The sequence below is a fragment of the Elephas maximus genome, chromosome 15 (assembly GCF_024166365.1).
Source record: "Elephas maximus indicus isolate mEleMax1 chromosome 15, mEleMax1 primary haplotype, whole genome shotgun sequence".
NCBI classification, from domain to species: Eukaryota; Metazoa; Chordata; class Mammalia; order Proboscidea; family Elephantidae; genus Elephas; species Elephas maximus.
Genome location: NC_064833.1, coordinates 19111790 through 19136648, shown reverse-complemented (window position 1 = coordinate 19136648; position 24859 = coordinate 19111790). Strand labels below are relative to the sequence as shown.

Here is a 24859-nt window from a genome sequence, read left to right as displayed (position 1 = left end):
CAAAGATGTCACCCTGAAGACTAAGGTGCGCCTGACCCAAGCCATGGTATTTTCAATCACATCACATGCACGTGAAAGCTGGACAATGAATAAGGAAGACCGAAGAAGAGTTGATGCCTTTGAATTGTGGTGTTGGTGAAGAATACTGAGTATACCGCAGACTGCCAAAAGAATGAACAAATCTGTCTTAGAAGAAGTACAGCCAGAATGCCCCTTAGAGGCAAGGATGGTGAGACTGCATCTTACATACTTTGGACATGTTGTCAGGAGGGATCAGTCCCTGGAGAAGGACATCATGCTTGGCACAGCACAGGGTCAGCGGAAAAGAGGAAGACCCTCAATGAGGTGGATTGACACAGTGGCTGCAACAATGAGCTCAAGCATAACAATGATTTTAAGGATGGCTCAGGATCGGGCAGTGTTTCGTTCTGTTGTGCATAGGGTTGCTATGAGTCGGAACTGACTCCACGGCACCTAACAACAACATAACAACAATGATAAGCAAACGAACAAATGGGAAAAGAATATTACAGGAACTCAATTTTCCTTCTTTCTTGCTTCTATTGGCTTTCAGAGCCTCATCCCTTTTCCCCCTTTGCTTACTCCTCCAGCTAGTCTTTTAAAAAATAAAGTTGAATACCAACCTTGGAATACTCCCCTATTCACTTAAAATTTGATTTTACTCCTTATCATGAATGCTGTGAAAATAGTTACAGTCAAGGACAGATCAGGCTTTGTAGCGACCTGAGCTAGACCACTTGCTGTCAAGTCATTTCCGACTCGTGGTGAGAGGCACCTCTGGGTGGACTTAAAACTTCAATTTTCAAAGGTAGCAACTCTCTGCACCACCCAGGGACTCCCTACCTGAGTCGCCAAGACTCCATGATGACCTCAGCTGAACCAGTGCTGGTGGGCCTAGGTGCAAACATTTTGAAGAAAGAATTGACGGTGTTTGATTTTATTATATTCTGGAGACAAATCTGAGAAAGAATTTCAGGAACTTTAAGGCTGGAGAGAATGATTTGGATAAAAGTCAATAGTCAGATATGGGGAAGAGGTTTTGAGCATAGAAATATTGTGTGAGATCAGCCCCTAGTGGTCGGTGTAACTATTACAATTATTCAGCGTTTGCATTCAGAGGCTGAGGCTTGATATTGCCATTGCCAGCTGAGTCAATTCTGATTGATAGTGACCCTATCGGACAGTATAGAACTGCTGCCTAGGGTTTCCAAGGAGCGACTGGTGGATTTGAACTGCTGATCTTTTGGTTAGCAACCTGAGCTCTTAACTACTACGCTACCAGGGCTCGAGGCTTGATATAGCAATGTTCATTTCCACATCAGGGCACCAATGAACGCTGTCAGCGTAAATGACTTCAGATGGCAGAAATGTAAGGTTACAAATTACCCCAAACCAAACTCACTGCCATTGGGTCGATTCCGACTCATAGTGACCTCTTAGGGTTTCCAAGGCTGTAAATCTTCACAGAAGCAGACTGCCACATTATTCTCCCATGGAGCCACTGTTGGTTTTGAACTGCTGACCTTTTGGTTAGCAGTCGAGCACTTTAACCACTGCACCAAGGCTCCTTATCTATATTACACAGAAACATATAATATTAATCTTTTGAAGGCTCTATGGCAGAGCATCTCTTCGCCTTTCTATAAAATAGGCGTGGAACTGCATAGTTGCATTCTATTGTTTTTAGATAAAAATCCTAGAAACCCCTTACATAACAAAAAAAGGTCCACATTATGTTGTTCCTGCCAACCTTTCCGTTTTCCTCCTGATTCTTCAATTCCACTAAAAACGTCAGGATGAGAAGTTTTCAAAGAAGTAGGGAAAGGCATTCCAGAGACAGAAACTCTGTGCAAAGACCCAAAGGAATAAAACAATATGGCAAGTTTAGGGAATTACAAATGCCTTAGTATTCCTGAAGTGTGTGATGCAAGAGAGGCTAGGCAACCAGGCTTGTTGTCTAACTTTCATTTACCTCATTCTCAACAGAGACAAAGGTTCAGAAATATTTCTCTACTCAAAATAAACAAAGTGCAAGTATGGTGACTTTCACAACTGGCAGCCTCTGTAACAGGGAGTCAGTAGGGAGTAGTGGAGTCTATGGCTCACTGGGAACCTATATTCTGTCTAAGTGAGGCAGTCTCTCCCCAGCTCCGCTGACTGTAGTGGGTCCAATGCTGCAAGATTTTCAGAAATTTCAAAAGACTCCCCAAATCTGGATTTTTATGATAATTCTGCTGGGCTTTCTACACAACATGCATCCATTCGTTCAATATTTATTAAGTGGTCGCTATATGTTGTTGGGAAACCCTGGTGGCTAAGTGCTACAGCTGCTAACCAAAAGATTGGCAGTTTGAATCCACCAGGGGCTCCTTGGATACTCTATGGGGACAGTTCTACTTTGTCCTATGGGGTCGCTATGAGTCGGAATTGACTCAATGGCAACAGGTTTGGTTTTTTATATGTTGTTGTAAGGCTGGGGACATAGCAGAGAACAAAACAGACAAAAGCTCCTGCCTTCAGGGAGCTTCCAGTCTAATGGGGGGAGGGAGGACAAATAATTTTAAATAGTAAGTATATTAGAGAGTCCACCATGTGTCTGTTGGTTTGTCATACTGTGGTGTCTTTTGCGTTGTTGTGATGCTGGAAGCTATGCCCCCTGTGTTTCAAATACAGCAGGGTCACCCATGGTGGACAGGTTTCAGTGGAGCTTCCAGAGTAAGACAGACTAGGAAGAAGGACCTGGTAATCTACTTCTGAAAAAATTGGCCAGTGAAAACCTTGTGAATAGAAGCAGAACATTGTCTGATATAATACTGGAAGGTGAGCCTTCAGGTTGGAAGGCACTCAAAGTATGACTGGGGAAGAGCTGCCTCCTCAAAGGAGAGTTGACCTTAATGACATGGATGGAGTCAAGCTTTCGCGATCTTCATTTGCTGATGTAGCATGACTCAAAATGAGAAGAAACAGCTGCAAAATCCATTAATAATTGGAACCTGGACTGTACAAATTATGAATCTAAGAAAATTGGAATTCATCAAAAATGAAATGGAACACATAAACATCAATACCCTACGCATTAGTGAGCTGAAATGGACTGGTATTGGCCATTTTGAATCGGACGATCATTCTGGGAATGACAAATTGAAGAAGAATGGCATTGCGTTATCATCAAAAAGAACATCTCAAGATCTATCCTGAAGTACAACGCTGTCAGTGGTAGGATAATAGCCATACACGTACAAGGAAGACCAGTTAATATGACTATTATTCAACGTATACATCTACCACTAATGTCAAAGTTGAGAAAATTGAAGATTTTTATACCAACTATTGCAATCTGAAATTGATCAAACATGCAATCAAGATGCATTGGTAATTACTGGTGATTGGAATATGGAAGTCAAGGGGAAAAAAAAGGATCAGTGGTTGGAAGCAGCAGTCAAGAAACTGAACAATGTATTGCATCGGGCAACTCTGCTGCAGAATGCCTTCTAAAGTGCTGAAAAGCAAAGATGTCCCCTTGAAGACTAAGGTGCACCTGATTCAAGCCACGGTGTTTTCATTCACCTCATATGTATGCAAAAGCTGGACAATGGATAAGTTAGACCGAAGAAGAATTGATGCGTTTGAATTATGGTATTGGGAAAAAATATTGAACATACTTCATGGACTGCCAGAAGAATGAACAAGTCTGTCTTGGAGGAAGTACAGCCAGATGCGCCTTGGAAGCGAGAATGGTGAGGCTTCATCTAACATACTTTGCACATGTTATCAGGAGTGACTAGTCCCTGGAGAAGGATATCATGCTAGGTAAGGTAGGAGGTCATTGAAAAAAAGGGAGACCCTCAACTAGGTGGATTGACACAGTGGCTGCAACAATGGGCTCAAACATAGAAAAGATTGCGAGGGTGGTGTAGGATCAGGCAGTGTTTCGTTCTGTGGTTTATAGGGTCGTTAGGAGTCAATGACAACCTACCAACAACAATAACAGCATATTAGTAATAAGTGCTATGGAAAAAATAAAGCAGGAGAGGGGGACAAGGAGTGGTGGAGATGGGTTATAATTTTGAATAGATGGTCAAGGAAGGCTTAACTGAGAAGGTGACATTTGAGAGCTCAGATATCGCATAACTAGTTCATTTATTCATTTATTAAAAAACCTCAGTGGTATGGAACTGGAGCTAGAGTGATGCATAAGACAGACGAAGACCTTCCTTCGATGAAGGAGGGAACAAGTTAGGTCATGGTGTCCAGTGTCAGGGAGATGAACTGGTTCATGGAACACAGCCAAATATATATGGCATGGAAACCCATGACAGAGGTCAAGCCCAGGCAAAAGTGTAAAATAGAGAATGTACATAGTCACTTCCTGTCCTTTCTTCCTTCATTTCTTTCTTTCCTCCTTCCCTCCCTCCCTCTGTCCTTTCCTCCTTCCTTTCAAGACACCAGTTCTTCTATAGGTGTTTCCCTTACGTCATTTAACCCCTAATCTCTTTCCTTTTCAATCTTGCTCTCAGAAAGAGATGTGACAGTTTGTGAATAATATACTAAAAGAAAATAAATAAGTCTAAAAAAGTATTATTCCCCTTAAGGGCATTTACATTTTAATTGCAGACTATGACTCTGGTGATGAAATTTGAGACACTAGCTTTTGGGGTGTTGGAACTATTTTATTTGGTTGGGGGCATGTAGGGCGTGACATTCTAGAGCCTGTGAAATTAGACAACCAGGCAAGCTCCCTACTTTCAAGTCGCTTCTGCTCATTATTTCTGCTGGAATTTTAGGAATGAAATAGTTCGGTAGTTTTTCTGAAGGGCATATTGCCCAAGCCACTTGGGTAATTTTCCTCGGTCCTGGATGATAAAACCAGATAAGATTTAATCTCATTGCACACGTATCTTTGAACATATGACTTATCCACAAGACTAAACTGGATGGCAGCTTCTGGGATTGGGGCTTCTGACACTCTGCAGTTTCTGACCTCTCTGGAATCTGAAAAGGCAAAGGTCTAACTTCTCTGGAATCTGAAAAGGCAAAGGTCTAGTGAGGTGGAAATAGGTAGCAGTGGCCTGATTCAGGGACCCTAAAAGGTTGTACATTACTATTTAAAAAAAAAAACAAAACTGTGATAATGTAATAAGTACTATACTTGCACTCCAATGAGCAGGAGTTGTTTTCAGCTTGCTGGCGCTTGGGAGTAGTCCTTGGGTGGTACAAATAGTTAATATACTTGGTTGCTAGCCAAAAGGTTGGTGGTTTGAGTCCACCCAGAGTTGCCTCAGAAGAAAGGCCTGGCAATCGACTTGCAAAAAATCAACCATTGAAAACTGTATGGAGCACAGTTCTATTCTGACAAGCATGGGATCACCATGAGTTGTAATATACTCCAAGGCAACCGGTTTGGGTGGTTGGGAAGCAGTCCTACTCCTGAACTTCCCAGCACAGGGGGCCGTTGAGTCCTGTGCGTTAATCTGGGATCTCTCTGAATTGCTTTGTTTCCAATCCTCCAAAGACTGGTAGGTCACCTTGGGGAAAATGAAGCAGATCAGCACTTTAATTAGCACCTCGTATTTCATAAGCCAAACTCTGTCACCAGTTCCTACTCTGAAGGGCCTGTTATCTGGATTCTTTCTGTCCATGTACTTTTGACTCATCACCATTTCCTCCTTCAAATTTCTGCTTTTCTTAGCCACTTACTGAGTTAGAATATTTCCTGTTTACTATGGTCAAAGTTTTCAAAGGTCTGTGCCTTCTTGATTTAGTGAGTTTAAGTTCACTTCTACGATCCTGTCTACTTTTGTAGTTTTAGCTGTGTCCACGCTATACTCAGTACTTGCTGATAAAAAAAGTTTAGTAGTCATTCTCTTGCTTAACTGCTCTAATTCAACAGAACACACATTTTATCTTAGCTAAAGTAATGGTTTACAGAGATTTTAAAACTGAGTTGACTTTAATTTTCATTGTTACTTATATTGCATTAAATCGAAGTGAGGTTTTGGAAGAATATGGATTCTTCCACACTTACAATCGTTAAAAAATATTCTGGGTGAATTTGTGTTGTTGGCTTTAACTGAACATTGTCTAAATTGTAACAGGAGGTAGAAGAGTTGAATGACTGAGAGCCTCCGTCCTGAAGCTAAAAGGATGGCTCTGGAATTAGACAGCCTTGGGATCTATCCAATTTGGCTCAGTCATTACTATCTGTGTGATCTTGTGAGCAGGTCATGCAATCCTGCCAAACCTCAGTTTCCTCCTTATTAGATCAGGATGGTAACAGTGGTACTCTTCCACAGGGCTGTGAGGGACAACAACGTATTGCAAGTCAAGGGCTTAATATATAGCAGGCATTCAATAAATACTTGTTGAACGAATGGCTCATGATTAAAACTTAGCTAACTTTAGCTATGATGATGAGTGTCTGTTATCACAGGATTCAAAGCTAAAATAGCTGCATACCACCACCTGTCAGTTTGTTGTACTGTGATGGTTTGCACGTTGCTTTGATGCCGAAAGCTATGCCACTAGTATTTCCGACACCAGCAGTGTCACCCATGGTGGACAGGATTCACCAGAGCTTTCAGACTAAGACAGACAAGGAAGAAAGGCCTGATGATCTACTTCCAAAAATCAACAATGAAAATCCTATGGATAACAACTGAACCTTGTCCAACTTGCTTGCTTTGAACACATCATCAGCAGGGATCAATCCCTGGAGGAAGAAATGATGTTTGGTGAAGCAGAGGGCCACTGAGGCCAAGGGAGTCCTTCAGTGAGATGGACTGGTACAATAGCTGCAGCGATGGACTTGAACATGCTGGGCATCGTGAGGACGATGCAGTACCAGACAACTTTCATTTCTGTCATACGTAAGGTCATTATGAGTCAGAGTCAACTTGATGGCAGCGATCTATCTCTATCTACAGTTGGATAACATTAAGACCAATGTACCTATGCAAGGACAGTGCACCAGATTTGTTTCAATTCTTCAAACCTATTGGGGTTCCTGCTATGTGTCAGACTGGCCAGCTGCTATGGCATAGGCTGTTGTTGTTAGGTGCCGTTCAGTTGGTTCCAACTCGTAGTGACGCTGTGCACAGCATAATGAAACACTGCCAAGTCCTGTGCCACCCTCACAGTTGTCGCTATGCTTATGCCCATTGTTGCAGCCACTGTGTCAGTCCATCTCATTGAGGGTCTTCCTCTTTTTGGCTGACCCTCTACTTTACCAAGCATGATGTCCTTCTCCAGGGCTGGATCCCTACTGATAACACATCCAAAGTATGTGACACATAGTCTCACCATCCTTGCTTCTAAGGAGCATTCTGGTTGTACTTCTTCCAAGATATACTTGTTCACTCTTTTGGTAGTCTATGGTATATTCAATATTCTTCACCAACACCACAATTCAAAGGCATCAATTCTTCTTTGGTCTTCCTTATTCATTGTCCAGCTTTCACACGCACGTGAGGTTATTGAAAACACCATGGTTTGGGTCAGGCGCACGTTAGTCCTCAAGGTAACATCTTTGCTTTTCAAAAAGGTCCTTTGCAGCAGATTTGCCCAATGCAATGCGTCTTTTGATTTCTTGACTGCTGCTTCCAAGGCTGTTGGTTGTGGATCCAAGTAAAATGAAAACCTTGACAACTTCAATCTTTTCTCCATTTATTATGATGTTGCTCATTGGTCCAGTTGTGAGGATTTTTGTTTTATGTTGACGTGTAATCCACACTGAAGGGTGTGATCTTTGATATTCATCAGTAAGTGCTTCAAGTCCTCTTCACCTTCAGCAAGCAAGGTTGTATCATCCGCATAACACAGGTTGTTAATAAGCCTTCCTCCAATCCTGATGCCCCATTTTTCTTCATAGAGTCCAGTTTCTTGGATTATTTGCTCAGCATACAGATTGAATAGGTATGGTGAAAGGATACAACCCTGACGCACACCTTTCCTGACTTAAAACCATGCAATATCTGCTTGTTCTGTTTGAATGACTGCCTCTTAATTCATGTACAGGTTCCTCATGAGCACAATTAAGTGTTCTGGAATTCCCATTTTCCACAATGTTATCCATAATTTGTTTATGATCCACACAGTCAAACGCCTTAGCATAGTCAATAAAACACAGGTAAATATCTTTCTGGTATTCTCTGCTTTCCTCCAGGATCCATCTGACATCAGCAATGGTATCCCTGGTTCCACGTCCTCTTCTGAATCTGGCTTGAATTTCTGGCAGTTCACTGTCAATATACTGCTGCAGCTGTTTTTGAATGATCTTCACCAAAATTTTGCTGGCATATGATATCAATGATATTGTTCTATAATTTCTGTATTCCGTTGGATCACCTTTCTTGGGGAATAGGCATAATTTTCCAAGAAATTTGGAAGACAGCTACCTGGCCAGTCTGTTGCCAAATTTCTTGGCATAGATGAGTGAGCACTTCCAGCACTGCATCCTTTTTGCCATGGGCTAGGAGTCTTATAAAAAGTTTTGAGTATACATCGGTCATCTTATAAAAAAACATTATTTAAAACCATTGTATGAGACTTAAAAATTGGTACAAAAATACTAATGTTATCCCTGGTAGCTGCCAGTAACAAGGGTCAGGGGTTTGCTAAGACAGTGTAACAAAGTCTGGAAGACATTGTTTCTAAAGAAATTGTTCTCACTGGGGCTGAAATTAGATAGGCTGGATTTACTCCTTCAAAAAGGCACTCTGCAGACATTTGTGTGGAGCCGAAGAAAGCATAACCCGAGAGGCTCCGTGTCAAAGGTCGGCAAAGGTCTTTTTCTCTTCGATACCCTTTGGGCTGCCCTCTTGTCAGCTCCCTGAATCCCTACATTGTTCAGAATTTGGACTTCAGAAGTAGAGCCCAAAATTCCCCTCGTACAAGATGCAGCAACTCCTCAGGGCTCGCGCCACCACTCCCCATGACTTCTTGCTGGATTGGGAGAAAGCACCGACTTAAAAATTCTTTGCTCGCGGGCCTGGACAGCCCATCCACCTGGCCCCAGGTCGGGGTTGATTTGCGGAGAACCCTTAGTGGGCTCATTGTTCTTCCACTGAAAACAGTTATGGAAACAGCACCCTTCCCAAATTTCTCCTTCTCAGATAACCAACTGCACTGCCTGTAACTGCCTGCCCTCGGGCCTGGTACGCGTTTATGGGAAACGAGGTCATCCAACAATGGCTACACAGACCCAAGCGACTATTTTATTTCATCCAGATACTGGATGAGTGAGACGAAGCAGGTACAGAGGTCTGTACCCGGGTGCCTCCAGGTACCTCCAGGTGCCACCTGGTTGGCGGCCCTCCAAAATGTAGGGGGCGGGGCAGGAGCCCAGCCGGTGCCCCGCCCCCGGCCCCGTAGCAGTGGGCGGAAGTGACGCAAGCCCACAGCCATTTCCGGCGGGCCGAAACTAGGAAGAAACTTGGAGCTGCCAAGGGGCCCGTGCCGCCGATCGCTGCTTCTTGGTGCCCCGTGGCCGGGGCCGCGCCGAGCTGTCGGGAGCCCTGGCCATGGGGCAGCCCGAGGCTTCCGCTGTGTGAGGCGCGGGGCCTCCCGCGGGCTCCCCCGACAGGCCGAGGGCGGGCGGGCGGGAGGCTTCGCCTCAGCCGCGGCCGCCGCCGGCCCCGACTCCCGGCGTCATGAACATAGACGTGGAGTTCCACATCCGGCACAACTACCCCTGGAGCAAGTTGCCGGCCAACGTGAGGCAGGTACGGCCGGCACCGGGGATGGGGCCCGGGCCAGCTTGGCGCCGCCCCGCCGGCACCTGCTTGCATCGCGCGCGGGCCCCGGCTGGCTCCTTGCAGCCGACTCCCAGCCTCCCGCCGCCACGGTCTCGGGAAAGCCGACCTACAGCCCAGGGGTGGGGTGGGGAGGGGAGGGGAGGGTCCCGGGGCCGCGGGGGCAGGATGGGCCCGGTGCTGCGTGAGACGGAGTGGTGTCAACGCGACTCACCTGGCGCCTTTGCCTGCAGCCTCCGTTCAGCCAGGCAGTGGCTAGGAGCCTGCGATACAGAGATTGAAAACACAGCCCATCGTTGATCTCCTGAACTTCAGGACGGTGGGAAAGAGACGGGAAGCAAAGGAATGCGATACAGGGTGATAGCAGCGCATACTCCGTTATGTTATGTATGGCGGGCATAGGGGAGGGGTAAGAAGTTGTCCAGGAAAAATCGGGAGGATGTGTAGAGGACGCATTGAAATCGGGCTTTGAAGAATGAGCTAGGTCGATAAGAGGGAAAAAAGGTTTTCTAGGGAGAGGGGAAGTCATTTTAAAAAGCTTGGAAGAGTGAAAGCATGTCTCAAGAGTAGCGAGCGGTTTTAATATCGCAGGAGTTTGGAGGTGTATGTATGTATTGATGTGTTTGGGGGTGGAGTGTTGTGGGTGTGTGCAGGGTGGTAGCGGAAGAGGCTGGAAAAACAGCCAGGGCCAGATTTTGATGGGGGCTTGCATGCTTTGTTTTGTTGGACTTTATCCTCTAGAAAAGATGGGTTTTTTTCAGAATGTTTTAATGCAAGTGACATGAAGTTTGCTTGAGAGTTATTTTCAAGTGTTTGAGTGTCACTTTTACTCAATTAACAGGTAGTTATTGGGCAGCCACTACATGGTATGCCTTGTTCTGTTGTTGTTAGTTGCCATCAAGTTGGCTCATCTCATAGCTTATGTATAACAGAACAAATTGTTGCCTGGTCCTCTGCCATCTTCATGATCATTGGTATGTTTGAGTCCATTGTGATGGAGTGCCTTCCAACGTAAGGGGGTCATTTTTCAACAGTATATCAGGTATCATTCTGTTGCGAGCCATAAGGTTTTTATCGGTGATTTTCGGAAGTAGATTGCCAAGCCTTTCTTCCTAGTCTGTCTTAGTCTGGAAGTTCCACTGAAACCACAGGTGACCCTAGGTGCGGGTATTACAGCAGTCAACAAAACAAAGATGCTGCCTTCATGGTGCTTACATTTTAGCACGGATATATAGACGATAAACAAATAAATGAATACATAACATGACAAACCAAAAAGCCAAACCTGTTGCCGTCGAGTTGATTCCAAATCATAGTGACCCTTAGACGACAGAGTATAACTGCCACTTAGGGTTTCCAAAGCTGTAATCATTATGGAAGCAGACTGCCACATCTTTCCCCCGTGGAGCAGCTGGTGGGTTCGAACCATGGGCCTTTCGGTTAGCAGTTGAGTGCTTAACCACTGTGCCATCAGGGCTCCTTTGTACACGGCAAGTGGTGTTAAATCTTACAAAGGCAGTAATAATTGCTACATATGAGATCATAGATAGGCCTTCAAGTTCCTCCCATTCTATCTGGTTAAGAGTGAGATTGTGTTGTCCGTTGGTGTTGAGTCCGTTGGTATTTTTGGAGAATTTGACATGGCGGTGGTGATGGTATAAAGATTATTGTAGTTTACTTTGCCTCCTCCCAGTGTGGGGGCTTAGTTCAAGGAAATGGATAATTTAAGGTTGAAGGAGCTCACTATGTGACAAAGAAAACGCTTTCACTTTAAGATACCAACAACAACAACAGAAAAGATGGGAAAGATAAATGTAAGGAGCTTAGAGTTCTTGGGTGTGCCCATGTGGCATTTGTCTTTAACCAGAAGAACAAAGCTTTAAATCTGAAGGAATAAGTTTCTCCTTTTAAGCTTTAATAAGAGCTTTGGTGGACACTTAGGGTTTTATGGCCTATCCAAGTAGACAGCTGCAAGAACCAGCAATTCTTTCTTTTCTTTGTGTTTCCATTCTTTATCTACTCTCCTTTTCACCAAAATAAATGTAACATAATGAAAGAAAGATGAATGATTTGTCTAGGTCCAACATGAATAACCCAAATCCAAGTCCACTGCCACTGACTCATGGCGACCCTGTAGGACAGAGTAGAAATGCCCCATAGGGTTTCCAAGGAGCGGCTGGTAGACTCCAACTGCCAGCTTTTTGGTTAGCAGCTGAACGCTTAACCACTGCGCTGTCAGGGCTCCCCAGCGCGGAGAGTTGACCTTAATTAATTAGTACTGGCAGTCGGGTTTCTAAAACTTAGTTGTGATCTTTAATTACAGGACAGTATTAAAATTAGGTTTAAACGTGAAACTAAATTTTTTTAAAAATTGTAAGATTGTCTAAAACAATGACTGTTTTAGCTTAGGATCAGCTTGATCACTTGTAGGAGGTATTGTAAAACCTGCCGAGTTTACCCTCCTGGACTTTGTCTAGCTTTGCGACTGTTTGCCTAGGTCAGACCTTTACTTTAGATTACTGTCAGCTTTCTACCTGGTCCTGGGCCCTTACACCAGAACTCTCCAATGCATTCTTCACACTGCACTGTGGTGAGTTTTTTTAAAATTACTTGTAGCTTCTTTTTGACTCTCATTCAGGTGTTAACTTCCAGAGGAAGGTTTCCTGACCTAAACCTGGAGCCCCTGACCCTCTGTTGCACTGTTTCTCACTCAGGGCACTTACCTGTCTGGCATTTTCTGTTTCTGTTACTTGTTTTGCCTTTGTATCCCAGACATCTGTCACATAGTTGGCTTTTAGTAAATATTTTTTGGGTGAATGAATGATGGCATCAGTCAGATTTTTCTCGGGGAGCTATAAAACAAATCAAACCCATTGCCATTGAGTCAGTTCTGACTCAGAGTGACCCTATAGCTAAAAAAAAAAAGTTTTAAAAGTGGGGAATAGTCCTTGTATGGAAGAATTTATTTTTTGATATTGTAGATACTAAGTACTTTGATGTAGTTTCCTGTATATTTTCATAGGTTTAATTTTGAAAGCTGGGGGGAGGTGATTCAGATTTAAAAAATACATATATAGAAAGAACACCAACATTTTTTTTTAATATGAATGAGATGAAATATTTTTATGTGATATGGGCCATGTTAGACTTAAAAAAAAATCTTAAAGTTGTGGATAGGGCTATTACTTCAGAATTTTTACTATAGTTCACCATTAGCATCTATTCATTGTCCAAAGCAATTCATAATTGTTTTATTTTAAGGGAAATTTTATGGTAAAGTGCTGTGTAATCCAAAATATGTCATTTTATTAAAAAAAATTTTTTTAAGTACATATTGGGGCTGGGGTTTGTAGGAGTGAAGACTTTAGAAATTCTTTGTGCCTTTATCATAATCTGATGCACTCTGGATGTCTTATAACCAGTACCTTATTCCTGTATCACCCTTTTATCTGTTTTAGTTCCTTTTATAGGCAGCCCAACCTCATTCGTCAGACTCAGTCAGTATTTCTGCAAGGGCAGCATTGTCTCAGAGTAAAATGACCTTTCCTCAGTCACGTCCCATAGTAGCAACAGTGTTTTACAGTGTGGATGGTGGGAGACTGGTGTGGGAGTGGGAGGGTGGCCAAAGAATCTCTGTGAAGAAAGCAGTTAGATTTTACAGACTTGGCTAGTGAAGGACAAAATCAGCTTTTAACGTAGCTTTTAGATATTCGTGTGCACACGTGTATTGATTCATCAGGAGCAGCCATTGCTTAATGCCTGACACAAAGGCATTTAATAGGTATTAAGTGATCCGATGATGCTTGTAAGTAATGGAGGCTTATATTTTGTATTAGGGACATGATTCGTACTTTTTATTCCTGAGTTACCAGGAATGGAATTTGAAAGGCAGACAGTGGTTGTAAAATGGGGTAAATTAAGGGATTTATTTTGAAACCAAGCCAAGCCAAACCCAGTGCCATCAAGTTGGTTCTGACTCCTAGCGACCTGATAGAGTAGAACTATCCCATATCATCTCCAGGGCTGTAAATCTTTACAGAAGCAGACTGCCACTTCTTTCTCCTGTGGAGTGGCTGATGGGTTTGAATTGCTGACCTTTTGGTTAGCAGTCAAGTGCTTTAACCACTGCGCTACCAGGGCTCCCTTATCTTGGAACAGAAGAGCAGAAACTCAATTTTGGTAGGTGCTAAGATTTTAGCAGAGTCGTGTGCTTATGTGATTGCGCATGTATGTGTGCTTTATATTCCCTAAGACAGACTTTAATTTGGCAGTAGATCTAGAAGACACCCTTTAAAGCTTTACAAGAAGCCTAATATCCCCTAAATATATTTAATACTGACCCTGGTTTTGTTGCTACGTAGAGGATGGTAGAATGCATATCTTTACAGTGAACTGCTGCTAATTACTTGTAATGTTAAAACAGATAAAAATAATATCAGTGTGCCTTCTGGCAGTCACGTAAGTACTGGTTTAACCTGTGGTTTAAAACAAAAACCTGTTGCCTTCAAGTCAGTTCTGACTCATGGTGACCCCACGTGTGTCAGAGTAGAACTGTGCTCCGCAGGATTTTCAGTGGCTGATTTTTCAGAAGTAGATCACCGGGCCTTTCTTCCAGGTGCCTCTGGGTGGACTCAAACCTCCACCGTTTTGGTTAGCAGCCAAGCACATTGACCATTTGTATCACGCAGGGACTCCTTAACCTGTGATAAACTATTAACCTGGATGCAGGAAGAAAAATACCTACTTTTCTCACATGAAGTCCCCTTTTCCCAAATGCTACCCGTCATTGGATCCTGTTATGTAGCAGTTATTAAGATGTGTGTTTTATCTGTCCTGTTTTGTGAAGGTATGTGTTTAGGCATTTGCCTTGGTTTTCCAAAGCTTTTGAGTAAGAAATACAGTGAACTGATCCTCTGATCTTTCAGTCATTACTCTCCTGTCTAATTTCATTTTATAGTGCATTGGAAAGACTATATACCTAGTAATTAGAAGGTGGATGGCAGTCATATTTTATTAAATTAAGTTTATGATCACGTATTGAATATACTGTTGACTATAATTAAGCAGTCTTACTGATTCTTTGACTTCCTGAGAACTTTGCACTTAAACCACTAAATACAAAGCTAGAAAGTTTTTACTTCTTAAAAAATACATCAGAAATCTAAAATTGTCTACATATTTTCTAATGGTGTTTGAGGCCATAAAGAGATATTACTTTGAAGAAGTGATCTTATGATTTAGAGGTACATTTAAAATGTACATTCTTCAGAAATTTTAATCTTCAATAATCATAGCTCTCAGCTAGGCATGATTATTAGAAACAGCCACCTGCTTCTAGTTGCCTTTCTTAAATAAATGGAGCGGCAAGAAGCCATCTATTCATCCATTTATTCAACACACACGAATTGGGGGTAGTCAGAAAAGAAATCTTTGTAAGTAAGACTTAAAGTTTTTTGTTAACTTAAGTGAAGCTGTCTCTCAGTTGCTCTTTTATTTGATATTAAATATTTTAGATAATTTTAGTAAATCTTTTAAAAAGGCATACTGAAAATGAACACACTCGTCTGTCAGTTTGTTATATTGTGGTGGTGGCTTGTGTGTTGCTGTAATATTGGAAGCTGTGTCACCAGTTTGCAAATGCCAACAGTATCACTCATGGTGGACAAGTTTCAGCAGAGCTTTCAGACTAAGACTAGAAGGAACTGGTGATCAACTTCTGAGAAAATTGGCAGGTGAAACCTTATGAATAGCAGAGGAACAGTGTCTGATATAGTGCCACAAGATGAGCCCCTCAGGTTAGAAGGCACTCAAAATACAACTGGAGAAGAGCTGGCTTGTCAAAGTAGAGCCGACCTTAATGATGTGGGTGGAGTCAGGTTTTCGGGACCTTCATTTGCTGATATGACATGACTCAAAATGAGAAGAAACAGCTCCAAACATCCATTCCTAATTGAAATGTGGAATGTACGAAGTATGAATCTAGGAAAATTTGGAAGCCATCAAAAATGAAATGAAACACTTGATGATCGATATGCTAGGCATTAGTGAGATGAAATGGACTGGTATTGGCCATTTTCAGTCAGACAATCCTATGGTCTACTGTGCTGGGAATAACAAATTGAAGAGGAATGGCATTGCGTTCATTGTCAAAAAGAACATTTCAAGATGTATCCTGAAGTACAATGCTATCAGTGATAGGATAATATCCATGCACCTACAAGGAAGACCGATAAATACAACTTATTATTCAAATTTACACACCAACCACTAATGCCAAAAAAAAAAAAGATGAGGAAGTTGAAGATTTTTACCATGTTCTGCAGTCTGAAATTGATCAAACTGGCAACCAAGATACATTGATAATTACTGGTGTTTGGAATGTGAAAGTTGGAAAAAAAGAAGGATTGGTAGTTGGAAAATACAGCCTGGTGATAGCTGCAGATTGCATGATAGAATTTTGCAAGACCAATGACCTATTCATTGGAAATACCTTTTTTCAACAACATAAACTGTGACTATACATATGGACCTTGCTGTATGAAATACACAGGAATCAAATCGACTACATATCTGGAAAGAGATGATGGAGAAGCTCAACATCAGCAGTCAGAACAAGGCCAGGGGCCGACTGTGGAACAGACCATCAATTGCTCATATGCAAGTTCAAGTTTAATCTGAAGAAAACGAAAGCAAGCTCACAAGAGCCAAAGTACAACCATGAGTACGTCCCACATGAATTTAGAGACCATCTCAAGAATAGATTTGGCCCATTGAGCACTAATGACCAAAGACCGGACGAGTTGTGGGATGACATCAATGACATCATATGTGAAGAAAGCGAAAAGTCATTAAAAAGGCAAGGAAGAAGAAGAAGACCAAAATGGTTGTCACAAGAGACTCTGAAACTTGCTCTTGAACATAGAGTAGTTAAAGCAAATGGAAGAAATGATGAAGTTAGAACTGAACAGAAGATTTCAAAGGGCAGCTTGAGAAGACAGAGTAAAGTATTATAATGAAATATGCAAAGACCTGGAGTTAGAAAACCAAAAGGGAAGAATATGCTCAGCATTTCTCAAGCTGAAAGAACCGAAGAAAAATTCAAGCCTTGAGTTGCTATTTTGAAGGATTCTATGGGCAAAATATTGAAAGACTCAGGAAGCACCAAAAGAAGAGGAAAGGAATACACAGAGAATTGGTCAGTGTTCAACCATTTCAGGAGGTTGCATATGATCAAGAAGATCAAGCCGCACTTGAAGGAAGAAGTCCAAACCACACTGAAGGCTTTGGTGAAAAACAAGGCTCCAGGAATTGGTGGAATACCAATTGAGATGTTTCAAGAAATGGATGCCATGTTGGGAGCACTTACTCATCTATGCCAAGAAATTTGGAAGACAGCTTACTGGAAGAGATCCATATTTATGCCTATTCCAAAGAAAGATGACCCAACAGAATGTGAAAATTATTGAACAATATCACTAAAATCAGACACATGTAAAATTTTGCTGAAGATAATTCAAAAAATGGATGCAGTAGTAAATTGACAGGGAACTGCCAGATTCAGGCTGATTCAGAAGAGGACATGGAATGAGGGATATCATTGCTGGTGTCAGATGGATCTTGGCTGAAAGCAGAAAATACCAGATAGATGTTCACCTGTGTTTTATTGACTATGCAAAGATATTCTGCTGAGTGGGTGATAACAAATTATGGATAATATGAAGAATGGGAAATCCAGAACACTTAGTTGTGCTCATGCAGAACCTGTACATAGACCAAGAGGCAGTCATTCAAACATAACAAGGGAATGCTGCATGGTTTAAAATCCAGAAAGGTGTATATCAGGATTGTATCCTTTCAGCATGCATATTCAATCTGTATGTTGTTGTTGTTAGGTGCCGTCGAGTCGATTCCGACTCATAGCGACGCCATGCGCAACAGAATGAAACACTGCCCGGTCCTGAGCCATCCTTAAAATCGTTACGCTTGAGTTCATCATTGCAGCCACTCTGTCAATCCACCTCGTTGAGGGTCTTCCTCTTTTCTGCTGACCCTGTACTCTGCCAAGCATGATGTCTTTCTCCAGGGACTGATCCCTCCTGACAACATGTCCAAAGTATATAAGATGCAGTCTTGCCATTCTTGCCTCTAAGGAGCATCCTGGCTGTACCTCTTCTAAGACAGACTTGTTCGTTCTTTTGGGAGCCCATGGTATATTTGATATTCTTCGCCAGCATCACAATTCAAAGGTGTCAGTTCTTCAGGCTTCCTTATTCATTGCTGAACTTTCACATGCATATGATGCGATTGAAAATACCGTGGCTTGGGTCAGGCGCACCTTAGTCTTCAAGGTGACACCTTTGCTTTTCAACACTTTGAAGAGGTCCTTTGCAGCAGATTTACACAATGCAGTGCGTCTTTTGATTTCTTGACTGCTGCTTCCATGGCTGTTGATTGTGGATCCAAGTAAAATGAAATCCTTGACAACTTCAGTCTTTTCTCCGTTTATCATGATGTTGCTCATTGGTGCGGTTGTGAGGATTTTTGTTTTCTTTATGTTGAGGTGTAATCCATACTGAAGGCTGTGATCTTTGATCTTCCTTAGTAAGTGCTTCAAGTCTTCTTCACCTTCAGCAAGCAAGGTTGTGTCATCTGCGTAATGTAGGTTGTTAATGAATCTTTCTCCAATCCTGATGCTCTGTTCTTCCTCATACAGTCCTGCTTCTCGGATTATTTGCTGAGCATACAGATTGAATAGGTAATGGTGAAAGAATACAACCCTGATGCACACCTTTCATGACTTTAAACCAATTGGTATTTCCTTGTTCTGTCCGAGCAACTGCCTCTTGATCTATGTAAAGGTTTCTCATGAGCACAATTAAGTGTTCTGGAATTCCCATTCTTCGCAATGTTATCCATAATTTATTATGATCCACACAGTCGAATGCCTTTGCATAGTCAATAAAACACAGGTAAACATCCTTCTGGTATTCTCTGCTTTCAGCCAGCATCCATCTGACATCAGTGATGATATCCCTGGTTCCACGTCCTCTTCTGAAACCTGCCTGAATTTCTGGCCGTTCCCTGTCGATATACTGCTGCAGCCGTTTTTGAATGATCTTCAGCAAAATTTTGCTTGCATGTGATATTAATGATATTGTTTTATAATTTCCACATTCAGTTGGATCACCTTTCTTGGGAATAGGCATAAATATGGATCTCTTCCAGTCAGTTGGCCAGGAAGCTGTCTTCCATATTTCTTGGCATAGACGAGTGAGCACCTCCAGCGCTGCATCTGTTTGTTGAAACATCTCAATTGATATTCCATCAATTCCTGGAGCCTTGTTTTTGCCAGTGCCTTCAGAGCAGCTTGGACTTCTTCCTTCAGTACCATCGGTTCCTGATCATATGCCACCTCTTGAAATGGTTGAACATTGACTAATTCTTTTTGGTATAATGACTCTTTGTATTCCTTCCATCTTCTTTTGATGGTTTCCTGTGTCATTTAATATTTTCCCCATAAAATCCTTCACTATTGCAACTCGAGGCTTTAATTTTTTCTTCAGTTCTTTCAGCTCAAGGAACGCCGAGCGTGTTCTTCCCTTTTGGTTTTCCATCTCCAGCTCTTTGCACATGTCATTATAATGCTTTGTCTTCTCAAGATGCCCTTTGAAATCTTCAGTTCTTTTACTTCATCAATTCTTCCTTTTTCTTTAGCTGCACGACGTTTGAGGGCAAGTTTCAGAGTCTCCTCTGACATCCATCTTGGTCTTCTTTCTTTCATGTCTTTTCAATGACCTCTTGCTTTCTTCATGTATGATGTCCTTGATATCATGCCACAACTCCTCTGGTCTTCGGTCACTGGTGTTCAGTGCATCAAATCTGTTCTTCAGATGGTCTCTAAATTCAGGTGGGATATACTCAAGGTCATATTTTGGCTTTCTTGGACTTGCTCTGATTTTCTTCAGTTTCAACTTGAACTTGCATATGAGCAATTGATGGCCTGTTCCACAGTCGGCCCCTGGACTTGTTCTGACTGATGATGTTGAGCTTTTCCATTGTCTCTTTCCACAGATGTAGTCAATTTGATTTCTCTGTGTTCCGCCTGGCCAGGTCCATGTGTATAAAAAAAAAAAAATGTGTATAGTCGCCGTTTATGTTGGTGAAAGAAGGTATTTGCAATGAAGACGTCGTTGGTCTTGAAAAATTCTATCATTTGACCTCCGGCGTTGTTGCTGTCACCAAGGTCGTATTTTCCAACTACTGATCCTTCTTTGTTTCCAACTTTTGCATTCCAATCGCCAGTAATTGTCAATGCATCTTGATTGCATCTTTGATCAATTTCAGACTGCAGCAGCTGATAAGAATCTTCTATTTCTTCATCTTTGGCCCTAGTGGTTGGTGCGTAAATTTGAATAATAGTCTTATTAACTGGTCTTCCTTGTAGGCGTATGGATATTATCCTATCACTGACAGCATTGTACTTCAGGATAGATCTTGAAATATTCTTTTTGACGATGAATGCGACACCATTCCTCTTCAAGTTGTCATTCCCAGCATAGTAGACTATATCATTGTCTGATTCAAAATGGCCAATACCAGTCCATTTCAGCTCACTAATGCCTAGGATATCGATGTTTATGCATTCCATTTCATTTTTGACAATTTCCAATTTTCCTAGATTCATACTTTGTACATTCCAGGTTCTGACTATTAATGGATGTTTGCAGCTGTTTTTTCTCATTTTGAGTCGTGCCACATCAGCAAATGAAGGCCCCGAAAGCTTTACTCCATCCACGTCATTAAGGTGAACTCCACTTTGAGGAGGCAGCTCTTCCCCAGTCATGTTTTGAGTGTCTTCCAACCTGGGGGGCTCATCTTCCAGCACTATATCAGACAGTGTTCCTCTGCTATTCATAAGGTTTTCACTGGCTAATACTTTTCAGAAGTAGAATGCCAGATCCTTCTTCCTAGTCTGTCTTAGTCTGGAAGCTCAGTTGAAACCTGGCCTCCATGGGTGACCCTGGTGGTATCTGAATACCGGTGGCATAGCTTCCAGCATCACAGCAACACACAAGCCCCCACAGTACAACAAACTGACAGGCACGTATACTGAGCAAATAATCCAAGAAGCTGGACTACATGAAGAATAATGCAGCATCAGGATTGGAGGAGACTCATTAACAACTTGCGATATGCCAACGACAGAACCTTGCTTGCTGAAAGTGAAGAGGAAAGACTACAGCCTTCAGTGTGGATTACACCTCAACATAAAGACAATAAAAATTCTCACAACTGCACTGCTAAGCAACAGCATGATAAACAGAGAAAAGATTGAAGTGGTCAGTGATTTCCTCTTACCTGAACCACAATTAATGCCCCTGGAAGCAGCAATCAAGAAGTCAGATTACTTGTTATGTTGTGCATATCTGCTACAATAGACCTCTTTGAAGTGTTAAAGCAGAGGTGTTAGTCTGAGGACTTAGGTGCATCTGAATGAAGCCTTGGTACTTTCATTTGCCTCATAGGCATGTGAGAACTGGACAACGAATAAGGGATACTGAAGAAGAATTGGTGCCTATGGTATTGACGAAGAATATTGAATATTCCATGAACTGCCAGAAGAATGAACAAATCTGTCTTGGAAGAAGTACAGCCTGAATGCTCCTTGGAAGGGAGGATGGTGAGACTTCGCTTTATGTACTTTAGTCATGTTATTAGGAGGGACCGGTCCCTGGAGAAGGACGTCATGCTTGGTAAAGTAGAGGGTCTACGTAAAAGAGGAAGACCCTCAACGAGATGGATCGACACAGTGGCTGCAACAGTGGACTCGAACATAGCAACGATTGTGAGGATAGCACAGGACTAGTCAGTATCTTGTTCTGTTGCGCATAAGGTCACTCTGAGTTGGAACCGACTTGATGACAGCTAACAACATCAATTTATTTCTGGAAATTAGAGATGTCAGGCTAAAGTTGGGGTCATGGTTTTGAAATTTTATGGGAAAAAAAGGGAATATCGTTTAGTTTAGAAACTATTTAAAGCCTATTTGAATTTTTTTTTTTTTTAGAGTCTTGGAAATTCTCAGAGAGAATATGAAAAGCAAGTTGTCCTGTACAGTATCCGCAATCAGTTACGATACAGAAATAACCTAGGTAAGTAAAGACATTTTTTTTTTCCATTGAGATGGAAATGACTTGCTGGTTTATCATTTTCATAAATCTGTCTTGTTTTTTCAATTTATATTTTGTAGTACTGAAACCCTGGTGGCGTAGTGGTTAAGAGTTCAGCTGGTAATCAAAAGATCGGAAGTTCAAATCCACCAGGTGCTCCTTGGAAACTCTATGGAGCAGTTCTTCTCTGTTCTGTAGGGTTGCTATGAGTCGGAATTGACTCGACAGCAACAGGTTTAGTACTGAAATTATTCTATCTAGAGCCTTTGAAAAGACTACATACTCCTTTTTAAAAAATGTTTGCTTTATATTTCTGTCTGATTCCTTTGATTAGCCTATTGACCTGCTAGCCTTTCCCCTCCATGTATCACTCTAACTTTAAGCCTAATATATCAGAGTTACTTTGTCTGTTTAAATGTATTCCATGGAAGTCCGAAGGCTTTTTACATTTAAAAAACATAAGAAAAAAACACAGAATGTTTCTAAAAAGTGGACTTGACTCCATTGAAAACACATTCAGTTTGGCTGCCTTGGAAAGCAGTGCTGTGTAGGGAGGGGCCTGGGGCGTCGCAGCCTCTGCCTTGCACCTTTTTCGGGGGCATGCTTCTGGTTCCACGCTTCCTTTCTGATTTGGTAAGAATTGTTTCTCTACTTACCTTTCCTTTATGCATTCTACTTACTTACTCTGAAGTCTGTTTCTTGCAGTATAATTGTTTTTTTGTTCCAACTTATAATATTTTATTTGTTCTTTTCCAACTTATACACTTTTCTTTTTATTTAATGTTGGCCTGTAATATATGTCCTTTTACATTTATAACTGATATGTAACTGTAAGAAATCTGGAAGAAAACAAACTAGACAATTTCTTGTTTTCCCTAGTTAAGCATGTCAAGAAAGATGAACGCAAATACTATGAAGAACTGCTGAAGTACAGCCGAGATCATCTCATGCTATACCCTTACCATTTATCAGATATAATGGTAAAGGGCCTGAGGATAACACCATTTTCATATTATGCTGGGATTATGGAGGTGAGTGGGCAGTAGAACTGAACCATTAGGAAGGGGCTGGGGCTGCGTGTCAGGGGCACTTTGCAGACGATGACCAGCTCTGTAGTGCTGAAACACAGCAGACATGGCTTCTGCGCTCATAGTGTAAAAGGGACTGTTGGTTAGAGTTAACCCTGTTAGCCACACCTGAACAAAGTAGTTGTCATTATCAGTGTTTTCACATTGGAAAGGTACCTATTTATTTTCTGTGTTCTTGACCCTGTTTTTGACTTTTTGTGCTATTGTATTTTTTTAGCATTAATCAGTCATTTATGTTAGCAGAGGTTATATGAAATTTACTACTTTTAATACATGATTAAAGATAGAAATGTGAGCGAATTGGACATTCAACTCAGAGAAACTTAATGTATTTAAGTATTTACTAACGGTAGAAAGAACAAATGATGATGTAGACCAGACAGAAAAAGAGAAATGTGTTAGTTGTCCTGCCTGCTCATCTCTTTCTGCAATTTTTAACTTCAGATGTTACCTTTTTCCAAAAGCAGTTTTTAGGCCTCTGTTAATAACCATGAATATCAGTTATATATATTATTTTTAAATGAGCTTTATGTGAAGATTGACAGTATTTATCTAGTATTCATGTACTACTTAATTATGTTTAAGCACTACTGCTTTGGTTCACTAGTCACATTAAGGGCAGAGAGAAGGCTAGAACTAAAAGAGGGTGGGAACCTGCAGTAACAGTGAGGGTAACTAGGTGGGCTGCCTTTATGGTCTGGCTCCCTTTGCTTCGAGTTCCCTTTTCCTATTTCCTTAAACCCCTTCCTCACAGGTACATCTACAGCCCCATGTTTCATGTTTTCCTATTTTTGAGAAAATCCCAGAGTAAAGTCTGAGGCCTGACAGCCCAGGTTTCTGTCGGTCTCTTTTCCCTAGAACTGGGCAGCATATTGTAGGTGACAGCTAATTGGTAAATAGAATAGTTGTTGCTATCTTATAATTTTTCAGATGTTGTCCACAGGCTTGGGGGGAGATCGGAAAATTTTGCCCTGTTTACCACCTTTCAATTAAATCCATGTGCTTGTTGCTCTCTGGTTTCCATTCTCATACCCTTTTGTAGAGCTCCTAGGCTGAAAATGGGTCTCATCCCCACAGTAAGCAGTTAGTTGGTTTATTATTGGAGAAACAGATTGGAGTTGAAAGAAACTGTACCCTGAATTTAACTCTTGCTGATTGGTACCTGTAGGAGCAAAGAGCAATAAGTAGTTAAGATCTTTGCTAGTAGCACGTGGGTGGAGCTGTGGACACGTTGTTTGGCCTTCTGTCGGGGTAGGAGTCTAGGATCAGGTGTGAAGTGTGGAGATGCTGGAACCTGAGGTCTAATAGAGGTATTCCTTGCATAGGCCCCGCAGGGCAGAGGTTACAGGGCAACTGTCTGGGGCATCCACAGTGCTTTGAGAAACCCAGACCTGAAAGTCTGACCTTTAATTACTAGGTTGGGACCATGTGGTAAATGCCACACTGTGGCATGTGTGCTTCAGGTTGACAAACCGTGATCTTAGTGCTTCATGTAGTAATTGTTGTTTTTCTGTTTGGCTGTAGCAATATATGCTTATACTATGTGTGCTTTTATCAAAGGAGATTTTACGTTTACAAATTTTTAACTTGTTTTTTTCTTTTTAAAGGACATTATGAATAGTGAGAAAAGTTACGATTCATTGCCCAATTTTACTGCTGCTGATTGTAAGTATTTGTGATGAAGGAGGTCGTGTTTGGTGTGTCTTTGTGCACTTGTCTGTTAGTGTCTTAATGTGTTCTTAACCTGCAACACTTTGGGAAGGTGAGAACAGCAAGTGAGATTATCGGTGGGAGTTTTATCATGTGGTACAAGCCAAGTGTAGGTTTAATT

The 24859-nt window shown here is 41.8% G+C and overlaps 1 protein-coding gene across 1 annotated transcript in view; it reads left to right on the top strand.

Annotated features, from left to right (window-relative positions):
- Positions 1-9431: 9431 nt before the first annotated feature.
- The window catches only part of FAM91A1 (family with sequence similarity 91 member A1), a 39360-nt gene continuing 23932 nt past the window's right edge, over positions 9432-24859 (top strand). The window contains exons 1-4 of the mRNA XM_049853804.1: positions 9432-9740; positions 21838-21922; positions 22820-22971; positions 24636-24693. Of these exons, the coding sequence (XP_049709761.1) occupies positions 9669-9740; positions 21838-21922; positions 22820-22971; positions 24636-24693 (367 nt within the window). The 5' untranslated portion in view covers positions 9432-9668. The remainder of the gene's footprint in view (positions 9741-21837; positions 21923-22819; positions 22972-24635; positions 24694-24859) is intronic.